Below are 19,703 nucleotides of genomic sequence, written 5' to 3'. Positions count from 1 at the left end.
CTCTTGAATAATGCCATGATACCGTTATTGACGAATCCGATTTTAAAATTATCTGCACATGTTCTAACAATAGGAGGACCAGAATCAGGAATAACTCTCTCAATTTCACCAACAACCTCAATAAAAGCCTCACATGGCAAAAAATACCTGGTTGCATCGTGTACTTGTAATTCAATTCTACCAGTAGCATTTGGTTCTCTTGCATCATATGAATAGTACTGATAATCTTGTACTGAGAAATCATTTTTTACTGGCTCATCCAGCTTAAATGCGACATTAGATGCTCGCGAAAACATTTTATTATAAATTATTTATCTTCTAAAACGAATACCACCCCCGTATGCGCTCATATTAATTTTCCGCCGCGGTTGTCCTAGCGCCAATGATGGCTGTGCTAACGCCAATGATGGTTGTGTTAGCAGATCAGCTGCTTCTTGCTCTAACGCCAGTGACGCTAGTTTTTGATTAGCAGCGTTATTTATTATTTTACTAACATCACCGGGCATCTCAGCAGTACTCTGTAATTTTACAGCGGGTTTTTTATTTCGTCGCACTAATCTTAATATTCTTTCTTTGACGGCATCAAATGCTTTACTGGCAGCAGAACCAACAACATTAACAGCTTTATCGCGAATAACATCTATGGCTTTCATCGATAGCTGCTTAGCTATAGGACCAACTTTAGGAGCTATTCGCGTGAAAAACTCGCCTAATCCTGACCCGTAGTTGTATTTGTACACGGGTAACCGCGAGTTAACCACATAAACATGTACTGGTCTCTGATGACTCTTGTGAATAAACATTGTATTATTATCTATTTGTTTAATCGCGGTGGTAGTCAGCTAGCTCATCGATGAAATCACGACAAATAGTAACGTCGATGATACCACCCTGAAATAGTCTTCGGCAGATATCAGTTGCCTCGTTGATTATCTCGTGCGAGTTATTCCCAGCTCGTTTCCCTCCAATTAAAACCTCTAATCGAGATACGTCGTTGACAACACTATCAGGACAAATAGAATTATAACCACTATCAGTTTTAGGTGGTGATTTTGGTAGTGATCTTCTCATTCGACCTTCTTGTATATATTTATCCACCTCGCTACTAAAACGCTGATAATCTGGATTATGATGATCAACATATTCTTTATTTTTGAGTACAGAATATACCTCCATACGCCACGAAAGATCTGACATTAGTCCAGCAGGTCTCTTCGTATAAAATTTTCTATTTATTCTTCCATAAGCTGCAATTTCATCTGCTTTTTCTTTACTACCTCGAATGTTACTAATAGTTTCTGAGTTAAATATATTATTAGCTTCTATTCTTGCCTGTCGAGCTTTTTCATCGGGTTATCTTCTTCTTCTCTTCGCGTATCCATAGGATCTATATCTGATTCTAACCTTCTCATTTCATCTCCTCCTCTTGCATAATAATCTTTTTGTTCTTCACGCGTCATAGAATAATAATTTTCTGGTAATGGTCCTTCTGTTTCTTCTGTTTCTTCTTGTTCGGGTGGTTCGTGTTGTACTGTTATATAACCTTTTTTTAATTTTTTTTTTCTTTTTTTCTTTTTCTCTTTTTTTCTTTCTTTTTCTCTCTCTCTTTCTTCTTTTTCTCTTGCTTTTCTTTCTTTTTTTCTCTTTTCTCTTTCTTTTTGATCTTGAATACGATATTTTGCTTTTTGTACACCATTCATAAATGTCATATAAGTAAGAGAACTACGTTTCAAACGTGGTAGTCCAATTCTTGCTTTATATAATGTATCATACCAATCATTTTTAGTTCTAACTTTGGAAAGATGCTCGGGTTTTAAATATTTATGTCTCTCATCCCAACTGGTTTCAGCAAAGGCACCAAATTCTTCAATTTCATTTTTATTTTCAAATGGAATTTTTAATATCGTCTGTATTCCATCATCAGTAAGTCTTTACAATAGCTTCAGCCCCAGCTACAGCTTCTTCGGGTTCTTCTTTAACAACTTCAGCTTCTTCAGGTTCTTCTTCAATAGCTTCATCTGGTTCTTCTTCAATATCTTCAGCTCCAGCTATCATTGTGGTCTTAGGTCTTGGTCTAAATTTAGGTTTTCGTTTTGGTCTTAATCTAAGTCTAGGTCTTCCAGGTGGAGGTGGAGGTCCAGGTGGAGGTGGAGGTACACCTGGAGGTGCAATAAGTGCAGGTCTAGTTTGCTCTTCAGTTCTTTTCAGCACAGGAAGAATACCACATTTTCTCACTTCAGGATCCTCTACGTCACCTAATAAAACTCTTTCAGTGGTTTCGGTTACTGGCTTAAATAATAACTGAGTTGACTCAGTAAATCCTTCTTTTGCATCCTCAATTGCGCGTATTTTTCTCTTAACCGATTCTCGTGTTGGCAAGATCCTTTGCCACTGACATGTCATCGATGCTAGAATTACCAGACCCAGCGTCGAAGGATGAGTCTCTTGCATCCAAAGAAATGTTGCCCATGCAATTATAAAGGTGATGGTTCAGGATTCTTGTTGAAATCGACTAGAGATTCCGATAGGTAAAAGTTGAAAATAATAAAACACGGTCTGGTGGGTCATATTGGTGTCATTAACTATGTTGCGTTTCAATAAAGGTTTCATACGAAACTGGTCAATGCAAGATGCTGGAGCCTAGGTACCATAGGTGAATGGTGAAAATTTAGACGCATTAGTTCAGCTATGAATATTTACTTCGACACGTCTATTTGCCCAGACGTTTATATGACTTTTCTCTCATTAACTCCCGAAATTATCCATGAATTATCATCACCTAAATATTAACCACACATATAAGACTTCTCACTGCTAGAAATCAGAAATACGACAGAAGGGGTGCCATAAAGGCAACGTGCAGAGAAGGAGGGAAGCGATCACAGGGTGCTCACATGAAACGCCTGAAAGATTCTATCAAGTCATCTTTGAAACATTTCAACAATGGCCCTGAGATCTGGAAAGATCCTGCACAGTGTCACTGCACCGGTCGCAGTGCCATCCATATCTGAGCTACATGCTTTAATCTCAGGATAATTATAGATCCAGTGCAGAAGCGTAAATCTCATAACTGGAGCACATCCTCTATTGATCAAGTAATCCTATGGCTGAATGTCCTGTCCAGTATGACATATACAGTTCAGAACACAAACTGGCCTGAGGAGCTAGTTATTTACTCTTTCAAACGAAATTAGTAATTTCTCGGTCATCTTTCAACTTAAAGGACTAACAAAAAGAATGAGATGAAGTCTATGTTGCCACTCAAGACAGTATGTTAAGCTCTTGACCATAAAGAAGGTCAACTAGTTGCCACTTGTCTACAATATCTTGCCGCTACAGTGACCAAAGCTGCTGCATGTTAACCCGGTCCGAAAGCTCATGGGAACCGTGTTGCAGCTGTTGGCCAAGAAAAACCTGCACGTGAGGGGGGTAACTCCTTAACTCACCATACGCATGAAATTCGGATTTAATAGTGGTTCTCTGTCCGACGGCTTTTCGAGCACCAAGATGGACAGTATACAGTTTTTACAGATCAAAGCTGCAAATCATAATTTTGTGTTCATTGTGGGGGTCCTAAATATTAAGGTAACGCTTCTCTCAGGCGAACGACCTATTGACGATAGGTCGTTCGCCTGAGAGAAAGAGTAAATAACTAGCTCCTCAGGCCAGTTTGTGTTCTGAACTGTATATGTCATACTGGACAGGACATTCAGCCATAGGATTGCTTGGCCTGTACTTGCTATGGCTGCAATAGTAGTTGACGCTATTGGGTGGTCTGAAACGCACAAGATTACCAACAATATCATGACACATTGTATATAGTGTTGGAAGGCGAGCAAAGTCGGTCAACCGAACCTTTGTGGTCTCTGTGTGTTTTTAAATTTGCTGAAAGGTTTGACATCCTAGGTCAGCAATCTCTGTACTATTATTCTTGTGGCATAGACGTTGAGGCTTTTCCCTCGGGTTCTGCTACTGACGTCCGATCGTAATCGTCTTTAAACCTGGAAAAAACATTTTTTTACTGGCGCTCTTAAGTACACGGTACATGGTGGCCGGCCAGCTTGTGGCTGGTGTCGTAAATGATTTAGCAGTCACCCATATAAAGCAATACCTTTTCTCCTTCGACATTCATGGGCAGGACATATGCATTCATGTACAGGATACTTGTTCTTAAAGCATACCAAGCTTTGATGTGGATGTTACATAAATCATATATTAAGAGATTGTTCTGAATAGGGCACACAGTTCCATGTATTGTATGGTCACTATAAGCTGCATGGATGAATTATCTGCCTGATCTACTAACCAGTAGTACATGTCGTTTCACATTTATTTATATAGTATGTTTGATTAAACTTGTATTCTGCATGACACTAGTATCGTGACGGTAAATTTCGTTACAATTTTACTAGTGTTATAAAGGAATGTAATGCTACCTTCAAATGTCTTCACATTTCTTTGCTTGAATGACAGGCATAATCAAAACTTATTCCCATTCCAATATGCAATGCATTCCAATATGCAATAGAGTTTATTAAGTTTGATTTTGTTTCGTTAGAACCTTGTACCATGTATTGTAAATATTTCAGTGTGTGATTCAAAGCATTACGGCCAGAACTGTGCATATGAGTGTGGAAGATGTCTAAATCGAACTTGTGATCGAATTACGGGTAACTGTTCTGAGACTTCTGGCTGTCAACCCGGCTGGTACGGATCTAGATGTGATTTAGGTATGCAATATAACTCTATCATAGATAATCTCTTGAACCCCATCACACCTTCCTTAGTAAAGTCTTCGGTGTATACATACTGCGTTATCACTGCTTGGGAAGGCGAGCACGGAAATAACGTTACATAAAGTATATGGATGTGCAACAAGATAACAAAGCCTTAAAAGCTCACATTTTCTGCCATAATTCGTCTTGTTCTATGTTTGCGTCAATTATGAGTGAAGATGATATTAATATAATTTAGTATCATATCTTATTGTATCATATTAAGGTAAGTTTATAACATTTGGCTCAAGCCTGACCCTAAGATGTGCGGGGCCACGGCAGCAAGAGATGAGCGCGGGGCCCCAAGCAAAACAACTGCATTGCGGAGAAGCGCGACGCCCAATGCGGGTCAGACTTATTGCATTGGTTATATTCCTATTTAAAGCAGTTGTTTAACTTACTAAATACGTTTGGCTTTACTAGAAAAATGGCGGCAGAGTGGATGAAAAGGAGGGTGGAGGCGGGTTGACCGATTGCCAGTTTTTTGTAAATTGTCAACGCTTGTTCTCGTCATTAATCAAAATGATAAACGTTATTACCCTAGTACTTACTTTTGTTGCATTGCGAGCTTATACAAATGCGATTAGAAACAGATATTTGTGTTATTACCGTCAAAGATCTATTTTTCCTGAGATGGTCCTCATGTCTTCCGAAAAATTATTTTGTTTACAAAGCCAATCATAATTAATTGGGATTAAATTGCATTCCAATCACGTGTTTATACTAATATGATTATTCAATTAAATATCATGTCGTTGCAAATATGACTTAAACGTTGGTCATTACAAAGCTGTATTGCTATTTTATGAAGATCTAATGTGCAAAGAAAACATCATTATGTATATCTCCTAGATATTTTATAACACTTTCTCTATATTTCTGTTTTCTAATACTGTCGGTTTCTCAGAATATCACTTTAGCATAAATGGGATATTTTACAGACCGATTGATTTTGAAGTATCAAGACAATTTTATGCTTCGGGTGTTTCATTTCTAGGTATAGCCCTTGCCGATAACCAGGGAAGCAATACTTCCACTGAACCAATCATTATAGGCGGATCTATAGGTGGAGCTGTTGCCATCATTGGAATCGTCATCGCCATGGTCATTATAATAATTGTGAAAAGAAGGTTAGATGCTATAGGAAAATCCTCTAAAAGGCATTATAGAAATATTGTCTAGTAAGTGTGAAATATGCGTTTCGCAAAATGTGGTCATTAGGTGATTAGAGACAACATTGCGGAAGTATTTGAGCGTCGAATAAGCTTTCCGTTGACAACAATCGTTATCTTGAGGTCCTTGGGAATATGAAAAATATTGGTTATCCAACCACGCTCACTCAAATATTTGATTTGTTTAGCATCCGACCCCATGCGCGTAACAATACCAACGTTCTCTCTGAATGTTTAATCTGTATATTCTTGTCGCACACACAGAGCAGAACTATATAAATATTTTCATTGCCGTCTGCACGTTAATTTTCTCAGATCTTAGAAATGTACTTTGCCAATCTTAATTTATTGTAATAAAAGCAATGTTATAAATCTAAACAAATACTTAAGGTTCAAAGAAGGCGGATGTAACAAATACAAGACAATTTATTGTTTTGTTTCGAGAGGCAGTAAAAGATGATTTTGATATGACGTATGAATAAATCTTGACATGACAGTTCCGACATCACACCATGTCATCTCGCTGCTTCTTCACCTCGAGTCAGAACAAAACTCGTGTATATTAAGGTGGATAGATACATACCGAGGAATTTAAATCTGCCATCACTCCATCAGCTGCTAATCCAATATTGAGTAATAAGTATACGAACAAAAATAGATTACATGTGTCTTTTTCAAATATAATAAACCCACGAGCTATAAATCTTCAACACGAGTTTTTTTTTTACTTTTTAATTACGCTTGTTTGTCAGTCATGCAATGGTCATGTTATGGAACCTAGATCAAGTGAGACAAATATCAATAATATATTATCCTGTCCTTCAATGACAAATGGTTTGATCAACGGCTAATTTAAATGTACATGAAGTCACATAAGCTCTAGCTCATTCGTTTTGCATATTTAGATTAGAACATTAATAATTTGTATTTTGTGCAGGTTCGGAGTGGTCATGTTGTTATGGATAATGGAACTAGTCACATGTCCCTCATACACGATATTATATTTGCCTCTGCGTGATATAATTTTTAAAGTTGTGTAAACACCAGACTTTATGAAACAAATCCAAGCATACGTCAATACATATGTCATATGACCGCATGACATGTTTCTAACTTGTTTAAGCTTAAATATACATTTTCTGTGTATGTTATAATTTAAAACAAGGAGCATAACCAAACCTCTGTACGTGCATCATATGGTAGTGAAAGGTGTAAAACTGCCTACCATTTAACTGAATTATTTGCACAATAATATCTAAACAAAGGTCGAAAAGAATTTCCTCACCATGCACATATTTAGTTAAATCATGTGTCGACTAAACAGGTCCCGGTTGCTGAAACCTCATGCTACAGAAACGTTGTCACGCTTGGCCAAAATGATGGTCCATTTAATTTTCTCTCAGCGAGGATGTTACTTATATACATTTAGTACAAATACACCATTTAATGAAATGTAGTATACATTTGGCAACTGATAACGTGCGACAAATATAGTTATAGCTTAATGCAGCACTGTTAGAATTTAACAAATATGTAACGCCTGAAACAATATAAAGCCACATATGCTTAGTATGATATCTTCAAAAACACTGTCTACGTGCCAAAGAGTAGTGTGTGGGGTATATGCAGCCTCAATGTTAAACAATGTTATTATGGTTTCAAGGTGTACCATATGTATTTAATGAAGAATAGAAAAGCGACATTTATTCAAGCTCCTATCTTAATAGTGCGTTTTGCCTTTAACAATATTCTCAGTTGTAATATTAGTTTCTGTGAAACATGGATGTTTAGCAGTCATTAGTAAAGATACTACGAATAAAATCGCTTAAAGTACATGATCTACTGCTTCAGATAAAACCTTACTGAAAGATAACGATTGCACGTGAGGCTGTCATTGAAAAAGTATACCACGGAAACAGGCGTGCAACCGGCAGTAATGACGTATTCGAGAAATTTATACACATGTTGGAGCGCGACGTCTGGTCATTAACAAGCGTATAACGGCAACAGGCATCTTTTGCACTGAAAAATAACATATTAAGGTGGACCCATTTTATCATACGATAATGGTACGCAGGGAAGATACCTCATGTGTTCTTGAGCATAAAGCGAAAACATGAAAGGAAGAAAGTTGTCATTCCGGATGTGCCGACTGTTTATTAATCCAGTACTATTTACTGACCTTGTCATTTCAATAGTCTACAGAGACCAAACACAGTATATTGAGCATTTACTGCGAGACTTTTCATGATTTGTTGCAGCTTCATCTTTTTCATTGACTATCGGTTATTTTTCTGCCACCCAGTTAATGACAACTGTAGTGCATGTAGTGTACTACACAGCTCCTTTGTCATTCCTAATATATTTGTTGACTTTTTTAAAGGATGAGCTTGAGCTCTGCCCAGGCGATGACATTGATGAGAAACGAGTTAGGCGTATGTTCCGATATGGCAACGACTTTTGTTTCGGCGAGAATGCGAATTTCGTCTTCCTTTATCGCCTTACTGAACGTTCTGGTCATGGCAACTAACCCTCATTTTAAAATTGTGATCTCACGGGCAACCACGATGGAACCTTAAAGTATGGAGAATATGCCAATTATCAGAACAGTTGTAACCAAAGAGTTTTATGGTTTCATTATTTTAGTAAAATGTTATGAAATCTTAGAATTTTTTATTCCTACATTATAGCTCCTCGATGAGAATCATGAAATGAAATTTTAATTGACATGGAATGAGTGGTGTTCCTCCCCTCCCCCGAAGTTAAACATCTCTAACATATCGTCGTGTTTTAACGGCAAAAGGGCAAGAATATAAAAAATGGCAGTTTTCTTACTATCTTTAGATCCAGTAAAGGCGTTGTCATTTATACGTACCAAAGCACGTCCGCCAATAATCACATATACTTTTCGAAATCACATGGCACTTTAGTTTAGTGAGCCGTGTGATACACATAGGATCTCAACGGGGAAATGATTTAAATATTGTACAGGCTTTCCGAACCTTGGGGAGCAAAAGGCGGACATTATTCAAGTATTTTCTTAAATTTAATATTACGTCATTACCCATTAGAGATTCTTTCTATCATATAGTTTTACTTGAATGGAAACAGGAGTGAAGTAAGAAGAACAAATGTCATAAATTGTTATTCGCTGTTCCTTTACTAGTAAAATGTATTAGCGTTACTTTTAGGAATTACAATTTAAAGAATTAAACATGTCTCATGATATTTATAAATGCTGCCTTCGTTGATGATATAATGTCGTCTAAATAGACCTTTTCAAAGCTCTATATGATATTAACGCACGTTGTGATCAATGTTTTTGGATGCAGCCAGGTCTTTTCTGAAGGATGCCGAACTTTCTTCAACCTTCTGGAAGATAGTACCAATTGTTACTAGTTGACTACACAGTCTCCAACAAACGTCCGCTTCATATTTATTTCATTCAGAATGTCTGTCAAAAAATATCTTGTCCTGACTGAGGAAATACAAAAAGATGATTCGACAACAGAATTTTAGTATGTTAAATATCTCGATAAAAGTTCAAACGAACCTAACAAAACAGGGATTCGAACGGTTATTGCAAGAGGTGAGGACGTGTTTCTGCTACAACATAAAGCAGTAAGAACAGCAGCCAGTGCAGTGCAGTAGTTACTTGTTAATAACGGTTGGAGCTTATTTAGAAGCGTGAGGTATCAACTTTCTTATCAAACCGTAGAATATTTCCATGCACTTGACATCTGCAAGTGCTATACCTAATGTAGTTTAGTTCAGCACCGATCATCGAGATCTGTTGCAATAAATATGTTTTGGTTAAAGGATACAGGAACTGGAGATGTTATTTCAAAATAATCTAATTATCTTAATGCAATTGTAACTGCCGTTGATGCTGCTGCTGATCTAGCTTTAGTGAGAACTTTTCTTATCACAAACGCTTATCTCATGGATTTCCTACACCAGCTACAGACGCAAATGGAGATCCAACAAGGACTTTTCTGGCAGCAGTTTGCAATTTTCTTAGACTTACTGCAACAACTAGAGCAGCTGATGGAACTGAAATGTTAGTCATCGTAAACAGGATAATAAATATAATACATATTAGAAATAGAGAGTATAACGAAGGTTACGATAAACGGTGATCGTTTACAGGTAATTTATAACAGATGACCGTGATGTTTCTGCTTAGCACAATATTTGGATATTGCAGTTACTACAATAAACTTTTTCGTGGGATAAAACATACACTTATACTTGACTAATAGATCAAAATGATTGCCTTATGCGAGCTGGTAGTGATGATGCTTAATTTGTAATTTCACGATTAGCGTTGCGGATGCCACGTGGTGTTCCATCGATCGATAATTCAATAGAACTTGATACGATGCTAATATCATTCACAAATAAAAACATTTCATGCAGAATAAAGTTTATCAAACAGCAATAACGAATTTGCTCAATGATACCTGGCGGATAACAGCATCGCCAGGTAAGCAGTTATTAAAGCGTGTATTTATTGTGTTTCAACGACAGAAAAAACGTGAAAGTCAGCTTCAAAACAATTTTGCATTTGATAGACCAGATGTCAGACGAATATTTGTCAGAACAAATTCTAAGCAGTATCCAGAATGAGCGATCACATCTAAGTTTGCATCTGATGTTGCAGCATTAGCTAACAGAGACGTACCTCGTTCTTATATGTACCTTATGGACGCTATGCCAATTTATCATAATGCTCACAGTGGATCTCAAATTTCATTCGAAGAATTTGGAACGCTTTATCCGATATTTCTCATTGATGTCAGTATGCACAACACACGAGTCATTGGGTCAAGTTCTGACATTGAAGTCACGTGATCACTTGGACAGGCTCCAGCTGCTCCATATTATGTGTATTCTGCTTGTGCGCTAATTGTATCTGATTCAAAACGATAGTTTCTACCCACTACAGAATGACAGTCCAAGCCCAAATGATAAGTGTGACGTGTTTTGCATTTGGTTTATAACTTATCAAACAAACAAACGGTGGGAGTATACTGATTTTCTGATCAAGAATGACCACCAGGTGTTCGGCACGTGAAGAGCTTAGCGCTTTACAACTTTGTCACACAAAGCGCGGAATGTATTGATCCCTTAAATAGCGGCTGAATGACTTCAATTCAAATTTTATCCAGCAGAAGGAAAAGAGATACAGAATGAAATAGATTGTGCAGGAAGTGAATTTATCGGCGGGACAAGTTAAAAAGCATTAACACAAGCTGTTGTTAAAAGTTAGTTGGTTCCGCTGACGACAGATTTCGGAACAAAATCGCAGAGCGATCCACCGCCAGTAAAACTTATGTTAACACAACGGCAAATCAATAAAATAAAACCTTTGATCTTAGATTTGTCAGCAGCGCAAATTACTGCAATGTCCAGACCACATGCAATCCGTGGTGGTTTACCTGAGGCCTGCACTGACAACTATTGGAAAACCTGGGCGACCCAAATTGCTACCAATGCTAGGCACGTTGGGGACAGCTGTTGCCTCCGTTGTCATATCCGGGGCCACGAAGAAGGTGGTGTCTGGTGACTGTATGAAGCAGTTAGTGTAAAATTTGAATCATTTCACTTTTGTCTAACGACCATAAAAAAACATGCCGAAAACACATAGCGTTCAGAAAATAAAAAGCAAAGAAACGTAAAACAACTGAAAAATAGACGAACCAAAAAGCGGTATAAGGGTATTCACATGTCCGTTGCTAATAGGAAAGACCGGCCAGTCCTCTTGCCAGTCTGCTGGGAATAGGATGTGGGAGAGGATTAATGCTACACGGTACCAGGAGGTAGATCACTGTGCGATCCATCCATTGAACAACTTTGAGATCTTATATAAACTGAAAGATGTCAGCGGATTTTAAAGAATAATTTCTAACGATGAGCTCGGGATTCAAAGAATCCAACTGCTATCGGCCCAATCACTTCAGCTTGGAGGGAGAAGTTATGTTCTAATTATCCAAACTTTCAACGACGGATCGGGCACGCATTGGGTAACAATAATTTTTATTTGTTTGGGCTACCTCCAGGTGATATTATCAAAGAGTGCGTTTTAGTGTCCTAAAATTATAAAATCCATCAATTAGTCGTCAAATCAGCTATAGCAGTAGGAACTGCAGCTTGTGGATTTTACTGCGTTATGTTTATCAAACAAATGTCCGTCATGCAAGCATCCCTGTCCAACGAAATGGGAGCGAAGAACCATGAGGTCATTTTCGGAAATTTATAGTACAATTCACACCTAAGCCACGCATGGAAAACGAAAACATTGCAATTTTTCTAACAAGTAAATATATAAATGATTGCGTATTGCCTGAAATGCAGAAGTAAAACGGAAAATACAAATGATACTATGTATGCTACTAGGAATAACTGACTAATGCTGAAAAGTATGTTATATCTGTGGCCGGAAAATGAGCATGTTTCTCAAACGTGACCCACTATTACCTGGAGGTCTGGAAATGCCAAGAATTTATAATACTGTTTTAGTCGACGATGAAATTATAACAAAAATGCAAAGCCAGTTTACAAGTAAAGTGTGTACATGCGAAGCCGACCAAGATCTGTGTCTCTTGCAGCATACAATATAAACTTATTGCCCGTGCTGCAATCAGCGAGTTGTAATTGGACCCGGCTTAGATATTCACAAGTTAAATGGTAAATTACCGAAACGTAAAGGTGGAAGGACCCTGCCATTTCACAAGTACACTAGACCTTGGAATCCACTCGACAAACAACTTTATTAAAGTGACAATCCGTTAAAAAGTCAAGAGCCGTACAATCATGTCGATGTAATTGCAACGCGCCGTGTCATATTTTACCGTGACAACGAAAACGATACATGTGGTTGCGACCGTATTATGCTCGATGAGCTAAGCGATATGAGACTGAAGGGGGGTCTTTTTCACAGGCTGAGGGAGCGAATTGATCGTTAGCTGGTACAAGTTATTATTATAGCGAAATATAAACTATGACTCGGTAAAAATGTACTTTATGACGATAGAGTGCACATGAAAATTACAGTCCTAAATAAACTATTGCTCTGCGAACAGTTAGCACAAAGTCAGCTGATGACATATGGACGATATATAGCTGATAAGTCACACATTGCATACAATGATGACAATAAAATGTACCTGGTGAATATACCTTATATTTTTAGTAAATATGCGTTTAGTGTGCCTGTTACATATAAGAGATGTAAAACAATAACTGATGTGATGCGAGACATTAGAATCAGCACATAAAGAAAATCGTATATAGTATGGACAGATCACAGAGCAGAGTTCTTTAATAAGAAATTCAAGCAGTTTCTGGAAGAAAAAAAAAACATAGCATCATTAATTACATCACAGGGAATGAAGGGAAAAGTCGTCGTAGAAATATTTAATCGTACGCTAAAAGAAAAGATTTACAAACACATTACATCCAAAAACAGTAACAGGCATTGTTGACGATCTGCCAAAGTTCGTGTCTGATTACGAAAACATTAAACATAAAGCACTTGGAATGTCATCAAATGAAGCTGTAAATAAGCCAATACTGGCAAACAAGCATATATACCGAAGACACAAGTTTAGCGTGGGTGATCGTGTTAGAATTAAACTAATGAAAGGAAATATTTGAAAAAGGATTCACCTCAAATTGGTCCAAGGAAGTATTCGTTGTGGATACAATTTTAACAGCAATATATGTGACGTATTAGCTGAAATATTCAGCGGGAGAAGAAATCATTGGAAGCTTTTACGAACTGCAGCTACAGTGGACAGAGCAGTATATATCATCGAGCGAATGATAGCAAGAAAATGAATGAAAAGTTGGGTTAATTGGAGAGGCTATGGCGATAGTTTTAATAGCTGTATACCAGCTAGTGAAATTAAAATTCTTTGTTTAAATCGCTAGCAATTCAGTCACTATAAATATTTCGTATTTCAAAAGAACAGACTTACATTTCACTGGCATGCGCAACTATATCAGATATCGTCTTTGTGCTGTTGCTAGTACGCTCCCTCTCATCAAGTTAAAAATCTTAACAAACAGAAAATCAACTTTTTTTTAACGGCCATAAACTTGTAGCTGTCCACGGTTCATGAAAGGCCTTAACAACTCCCAGACTATCTGATTTTCAGAGAGAGTAAAATTAAACATTTATTATCTTCTTAGCGTGATGATATTTTACATCATACCATCATTTTGCTGCTACATAAACTTGTTCATCTTGATGAACTATACCTGTCTCATCTGCAAATGTATCCTCAACAATGGAAATAAATATGTTTCTAGATCAAATGTGAGATGTTCTACATGCTGTCTGTTATTGGAATTTGTTGAATCCTGATGCGCTACTGAATTTAGATTTCTAGCAATCTGTTTTACATGATGACTGACAGTATTGGACTTTGTAAAATTCTGATTCACTGGCTGATGTTCTGTATCACGATCAATATGGGAGTAAAGATCTGACAGTCTTTTCGCATAAAGGAAATTACTTACAAATTTTGTCTGCCACAAACTTATATCGTCTGCTACAGCCAACAATTAAATCCCAGCTTGCAACACACAAGGGCTTGAAAATAATAGTGCAGTTCTATTAAAGCTGAATAAGCTAAATATATCCCTAGAATCCCAACAAAAAGACAAGTATGGTCTAATCGACGAGACGCCTACGTCAGAGCACATTGCGGCAAGGCAGCTGGCTGCAAGGCAACGTGAAGAATTTGCCGATCCATATATCACATAAAAAGCTATTCGAATTCTCACCGGTACAGATTTACTGTCGTTGTCAGATAATATATTTCATGAATACACTACATCTGGTTGGAAATTCGAGAAGATAAAGGAAATATTTTTCTACTCTATGAAATATAATCCATTGCAACGTAGCCCATATGTCGAGCTCCCAATTGGGATAAAATAACTCAAAATGATGTATTAATGTAAATAATTATGATAAAACAAATGTTTCCAATGTGCAGTATTATCGGCGTTATATCCTGCACGAGGTCATCCTTATCAAGTATCGAATTATATTAGTCATGTTAACTAAACTTTAGTTGGATTGTCTTTCCTGTTTGTGAACACAGAATTCCAACATTCGAAAAACTGAACAATCTCCTGTTACCTGGAGGTATTAATGTATTTGATATCGATGATAAACAAAATATATATCCCAGATACATCAGCGATCTAGCAGCACAAACATCTTAGTATTTAAGACAAAATCAGTTCGTGTGTATAAACAACTTTAATGAGATAGACGGTGTTCGTTATGACAAGCATCATGAATATAAATATTTCTGTGTTAGGTGTTTGCACGGCTGTGTACCGCAACATGTACTTTATCGACACCTCGAATACTGATCATATGTTCAGAAAATATCTATGCCTAATGAAGTTGAAACAAAATATTACCATTTACAAATTACAGACAGAAGTTGAAAGTGGCTTGTATAGTATACGACGATTTCTAGTCCATTTTACTTCCAGTGGAAGGAGCAGAAAATAACCCTGATATATTTTCGACAAGAAAAATACATATTCCCTGTGGAGCGGCATATAAAGTCGTTTGTGCTACTGATAACTCTTAATCAAAACAATTTACCGTGGAAAGTAACCTGCTATCTGGTTGCTAAGGAACCTTATCGACGAAACTGATCTCATCATGATTTTAATCGCTAGCTAAGTAGCAATGAAACCACCAATATTAAAATAAGAAGCTGAATTTAATGTAGCAGATATATGGCATATTTATGAGCAGACGCTTGGTCTGACCGAGTAAAAGCATCAGTCATATTACTGGAAAGTATCGTGGTCCAACACATGTTAGATCCAATTTAAAATTTCGTTTCTGTTGTATTTCATAATTTCAAGATATATGACGCTTACATTATAGTTAATGCGTTCGGTAATAAAGATATAACAAACCGTCTGAAAATTAATAACAGCAATACAATAAAGTGCATCCAAAATTACAATGAAAAGTACATGTCAATGACAATAGGCAAGATAAGATTTATTGATCGTCTGCAGTTTATGGCAGCATCGCTCGTCGAGCTAGTAAAAGGCTGCAGTCAGTTTAAATCTTGACTAAATATTTTGGTGATATATCAAGTTTATTGACACGAAAAGGAATTTTTCACTGCGAATATCTAGAAGATCGGAGCAGATTTTCTGAAACGTGTCTACTTGATTAGTACAGCACTATCAAGTTTTATAGCCAATCTTGATTCGAATAATCTGTATGGTTACGGATTATCGGAGTTTATGCCGGCAGGTCCTTTTAGGTGTATCAGCGAACAATACGTTTGATAAAACTATACCGGATGATGATAATTATCTCATAGCAGCTGATACTGACTATCTCAATGATCTGCACGATGTGCATAATTACTAACCATCCCGTCCAGAGTCTAAATCTGTTGTTACAATATTAGTTCCTAATCTGCTTGATAAACGGTGATACGTTTGGCATTATAAAATCTTAAAACAAGCAGATGATCATTGGCTAAAACTAAGAAATGTTCATCGTGTACTAAACTTTAATCAATCAACGTGGATGAAGAATTATATAGATTCAAGCACAAAACGACGAAGAGTTGCAACAACACAATTTGAGAAAAACTTCTTCAAGCTCATGAATAATAGCTTCTTTTTCAAGACCATATACAATATTAGAAAGCGAGTCAATATTAAATTCATCAATAACGTGGAACATCCTTATAAGCTTGTAGCATCTGATGAGTTTGTCATTATAAAATCTAGTAGGCATTCAACGAAGAAAGACAAATCTGAAGTTAAATAAGCCAGTTTATATCGGTATGGAAGTATTCGAGATATCAAAATGGCTAATGTACCACTCTCATTACGATCTTGTCATGGTTAAATAGCTTGACGTAGAGCTGTTATTTACAGATACTGACTAGCTTATGTACATGATACAATCTGAAGACATGTATTAAGACTTTTTACGATAACGGAGAGGTGTTTGATCTTTCAGATTATCCAAACAGCAGCACATTTCACTGAGATGATAATAAAAATGTAATAGGAACATTTAAAGATGAGACAATTTTGGTTCCTATCGTAGAGTTTATCGGAGTACGTAGAAAGATGTACTGTTTAAAACTAACATATGATACAGTTAAGAAACGAACTAAGAGAATACAAACAAATGTGGATGGGAAGGAGATAGAATATGATAACTATAAAGCTACATTAAACGGGTGTTCTGGTTATGATGAGATGATGGCAATAAGACAACATTGTCATAAAACTGAGACAGATGTGCTGTTTTGAGAGTGATGCAGACAACATGAGAGTGAATAATGGTGTGAATAATATTCTGGTTTTATCACTCACATGGGAGATAGGGAAAACATTCTTATTCAGGTCTGGAATGAATCCCGATCTACGTTGTAGCAGTAAGCTTCACGATTTTGCTTGCACATACTCTAATCACCTCCCTTCAATACACACATTGCCAATGCGAGGTAGATAGCAGATACCGGTTAGCAGCTGTCAATCACCTATATATTTCTACTTTCAAATCGACTCTACATAACTTCAGCTGCCAAATCAATAATACGAAGCAACCTTGTTTGCTTGTTATGCCAGATAATGCTTGGTTAAGAAGCATGGGTGGTTCGTAAACTGGCACGGCAGGTACCCTAAAAGTAGTCACAAACTTCCAAAGTCAAAAAATGATCTCATTGCGTTGCTTAAGAAGTAGACTATGTGACAGATTGTTCTGTCAATATCGAGCAACATCAACTGGTCTCAACATGATGTTTCAATTACAATAAGGTAAACCGTGCCGATCTCACACTTCTGACTCACTACTTCATCGAGGGGTACACTTAAAAATACGCACAGACCATTATTGATGCCGCCAGCCGTTACATGTAGGCTGAGTCCATAACCACAGAGGAGGCTCTCATTTTGCCCGACGGTTTGGTACGTGTCTATAAACAGGGACCCATAAGAGACCTTAGGTGCTGCAGATTTTCTACGTCTGTGAGTTTATGCGAACCTGTGCCGCAACTCTTGGACAAGGACGACGAACAGGTAAGACAGATAAAGGCCGGCGTCCTCTATGAGAGTAACATTGAGGAGAGATTTGACCGTACTTTCGCAAGCGCATATTTGAAGATTAGTACGCCATTCTATGTTCCCTCAGAGGATTAGGTGAATGCCTACCGTTGTGGTGGCCCAAATGTCTAGGTAGCACATCTCACATACAATGTTGTTGTCATAATGGTATTTCTATGCACATGTTATCGTCACAGGCCCCGTTTGAGCAGCTTTGGACTTGAAATACCACGTAGCAATAATTTTATATACACTTATGGACCTCCTACGTAGCGTTACCGATCAAGTAGCCATCAAGGTGTACACCGTGGCTGATAGGTTTGACGTCCAAGGCCAGCCATCTATACGCCAGTCTTTTTGGGACCCTTGCTCAGTGTACGAATCTTCGTTGTCGATGAATTACATATTACATTAAAATAAGTGCCTATGATACGTTAAGATGATATCAGAAGTTATTCATTCTATTCAAATCGAGCGGTCACATTGTTATTTCTTTTATACGGTAGACCCAGAGAGAACAAGATAACATTTGTTAGAAATCTATCATGCAATTTAATTCAACGTATCATGTTTATAAAGGGATATGTATAGTAATACCAACCTTGCTAATCCGCTCTTCATGCCAATTACTTAGCTTTTCCAATCCATTTTACCATAATGGAGCTGTCCGTATAATGATGCATTGCGAAAATTAAAATTATGAAATATGAAAGTGTTATCTTTTTGTTCTAACACGGTGTGAAGTTGCCGCTGTAAATCACGTTACATTAAAATGTGCAGATTTTTTCTATACTGTTCTTGTACTCAATAAATTTCGGAACTAATGTTTGGATGAATTTCGACGACCAAAACAATGTCAATTCAGGCACACTTCAGAGATATAAAGGCAAAGCAACTTATAAATAGCGTTACATATTAAATATTCCGAAACAGATTTGAGTTGCTTTTGCTTTGATATTAGTCGTTCAAAGTTCATTAGAATAAAATAAATAAAAAATGAATTATGATTAACGTTTGCACGTACTATTATTTAAACATTTGCATTTTACATATCGTAGGAATATGGATACAACTAAGAAAGAGACAAACACAAAGAAGATGGAAATCATTTCTGATTACATTAACTTGGCAGTTGGAAACGAAGGTAATAACCATCGTTTTATCTCGTAGTCAGTTTCATTTTTGTACTCTTTTTATTCTAAACTTTAAATATTACTGTATTATATCGGTATAATCGTCTAATTTTTACTGATCTTTTCCACTGTTTAAGGCAACCACGATTCAGCATAACCATGTTTAATTTTAGTCTGTAATTCAACAAGGGTGATATAGTATTCATGTTGTATTACTCTCTTGTACTTGTTAAGCAATAGTAGTATGAAAGTATGAAAGTAGTAATTTTGACTTTGGGACCACTATGGTACCGTGCCACCTTTCCTCGCTTCTAAACCATATGACATATTTCTCCCATAAAGGATCGTTGCATGTTTAGTAATTAATTTTCCACACACGTAAGCCAGTCATGGCGGTCAAGTCTCGGGCCGATGTCAGTGCCCAAATGATTTCCTGAAAAAGCAAAACCCAGATTTTTATTCTATTTGTGCTTTTTATTGTGATATACTCTTTTGCGGCTGTG

The 19,703-nt window shown here is 37.0% G+C and overlaps 1 protein-coding gene across 3 annotated transcripts in view; it reads left to right on the top strand.

The window, feature by feature from the left end:
- LOC149798459 (uncharacterized) overlaps window positions 1-19,703 on the top strand; it is a 134,147-nt gene that overhangs the window by 97,677 nt on the left and 16,767 nt on the right. For all 3 annotated transcript variants that reach the window (XM_089963650.1, XM_089963651.1, XM_089963652.1), the window contains 3 exons: window positions 4,590-4,730; window positions 5,773-5,905; window positions 19,126-19,211. In XM_089963650.1, the coding sequence (XP_089819776.1) occupies window positions 4,590-4,730; window positions 5,773-5,905; window positions 19,126-19,211 (360 nt within the window). The remainder of the gene's footprint in view (window positions 1-4,589; window positions 4,731-5,772; window positions 5,906-19,125; window positions 19,212-19,703) is intronic.

Source organism: Sinohyriopsis cumingii, chromosome 6 (assembly GCF_028554795.1).
Source record: "Sinohyriopsis cumingii isolate HCF-2022 chromosome 6, ASM2855479v2, whole genome shotgun sequence".
Classification (NCBI taxonomy): Eukaryota; Metazoa; Mollusca; class Bivalvia; order Unionida; family Unionidae; genus Sinohyriopsis; species Sinohyriopsis cumingii.
The sequence above is the reverse complement of the archived record's forward strand: the minus strand, read 5'-3'. Positions and strand labels throughout refer to the sequence as shown.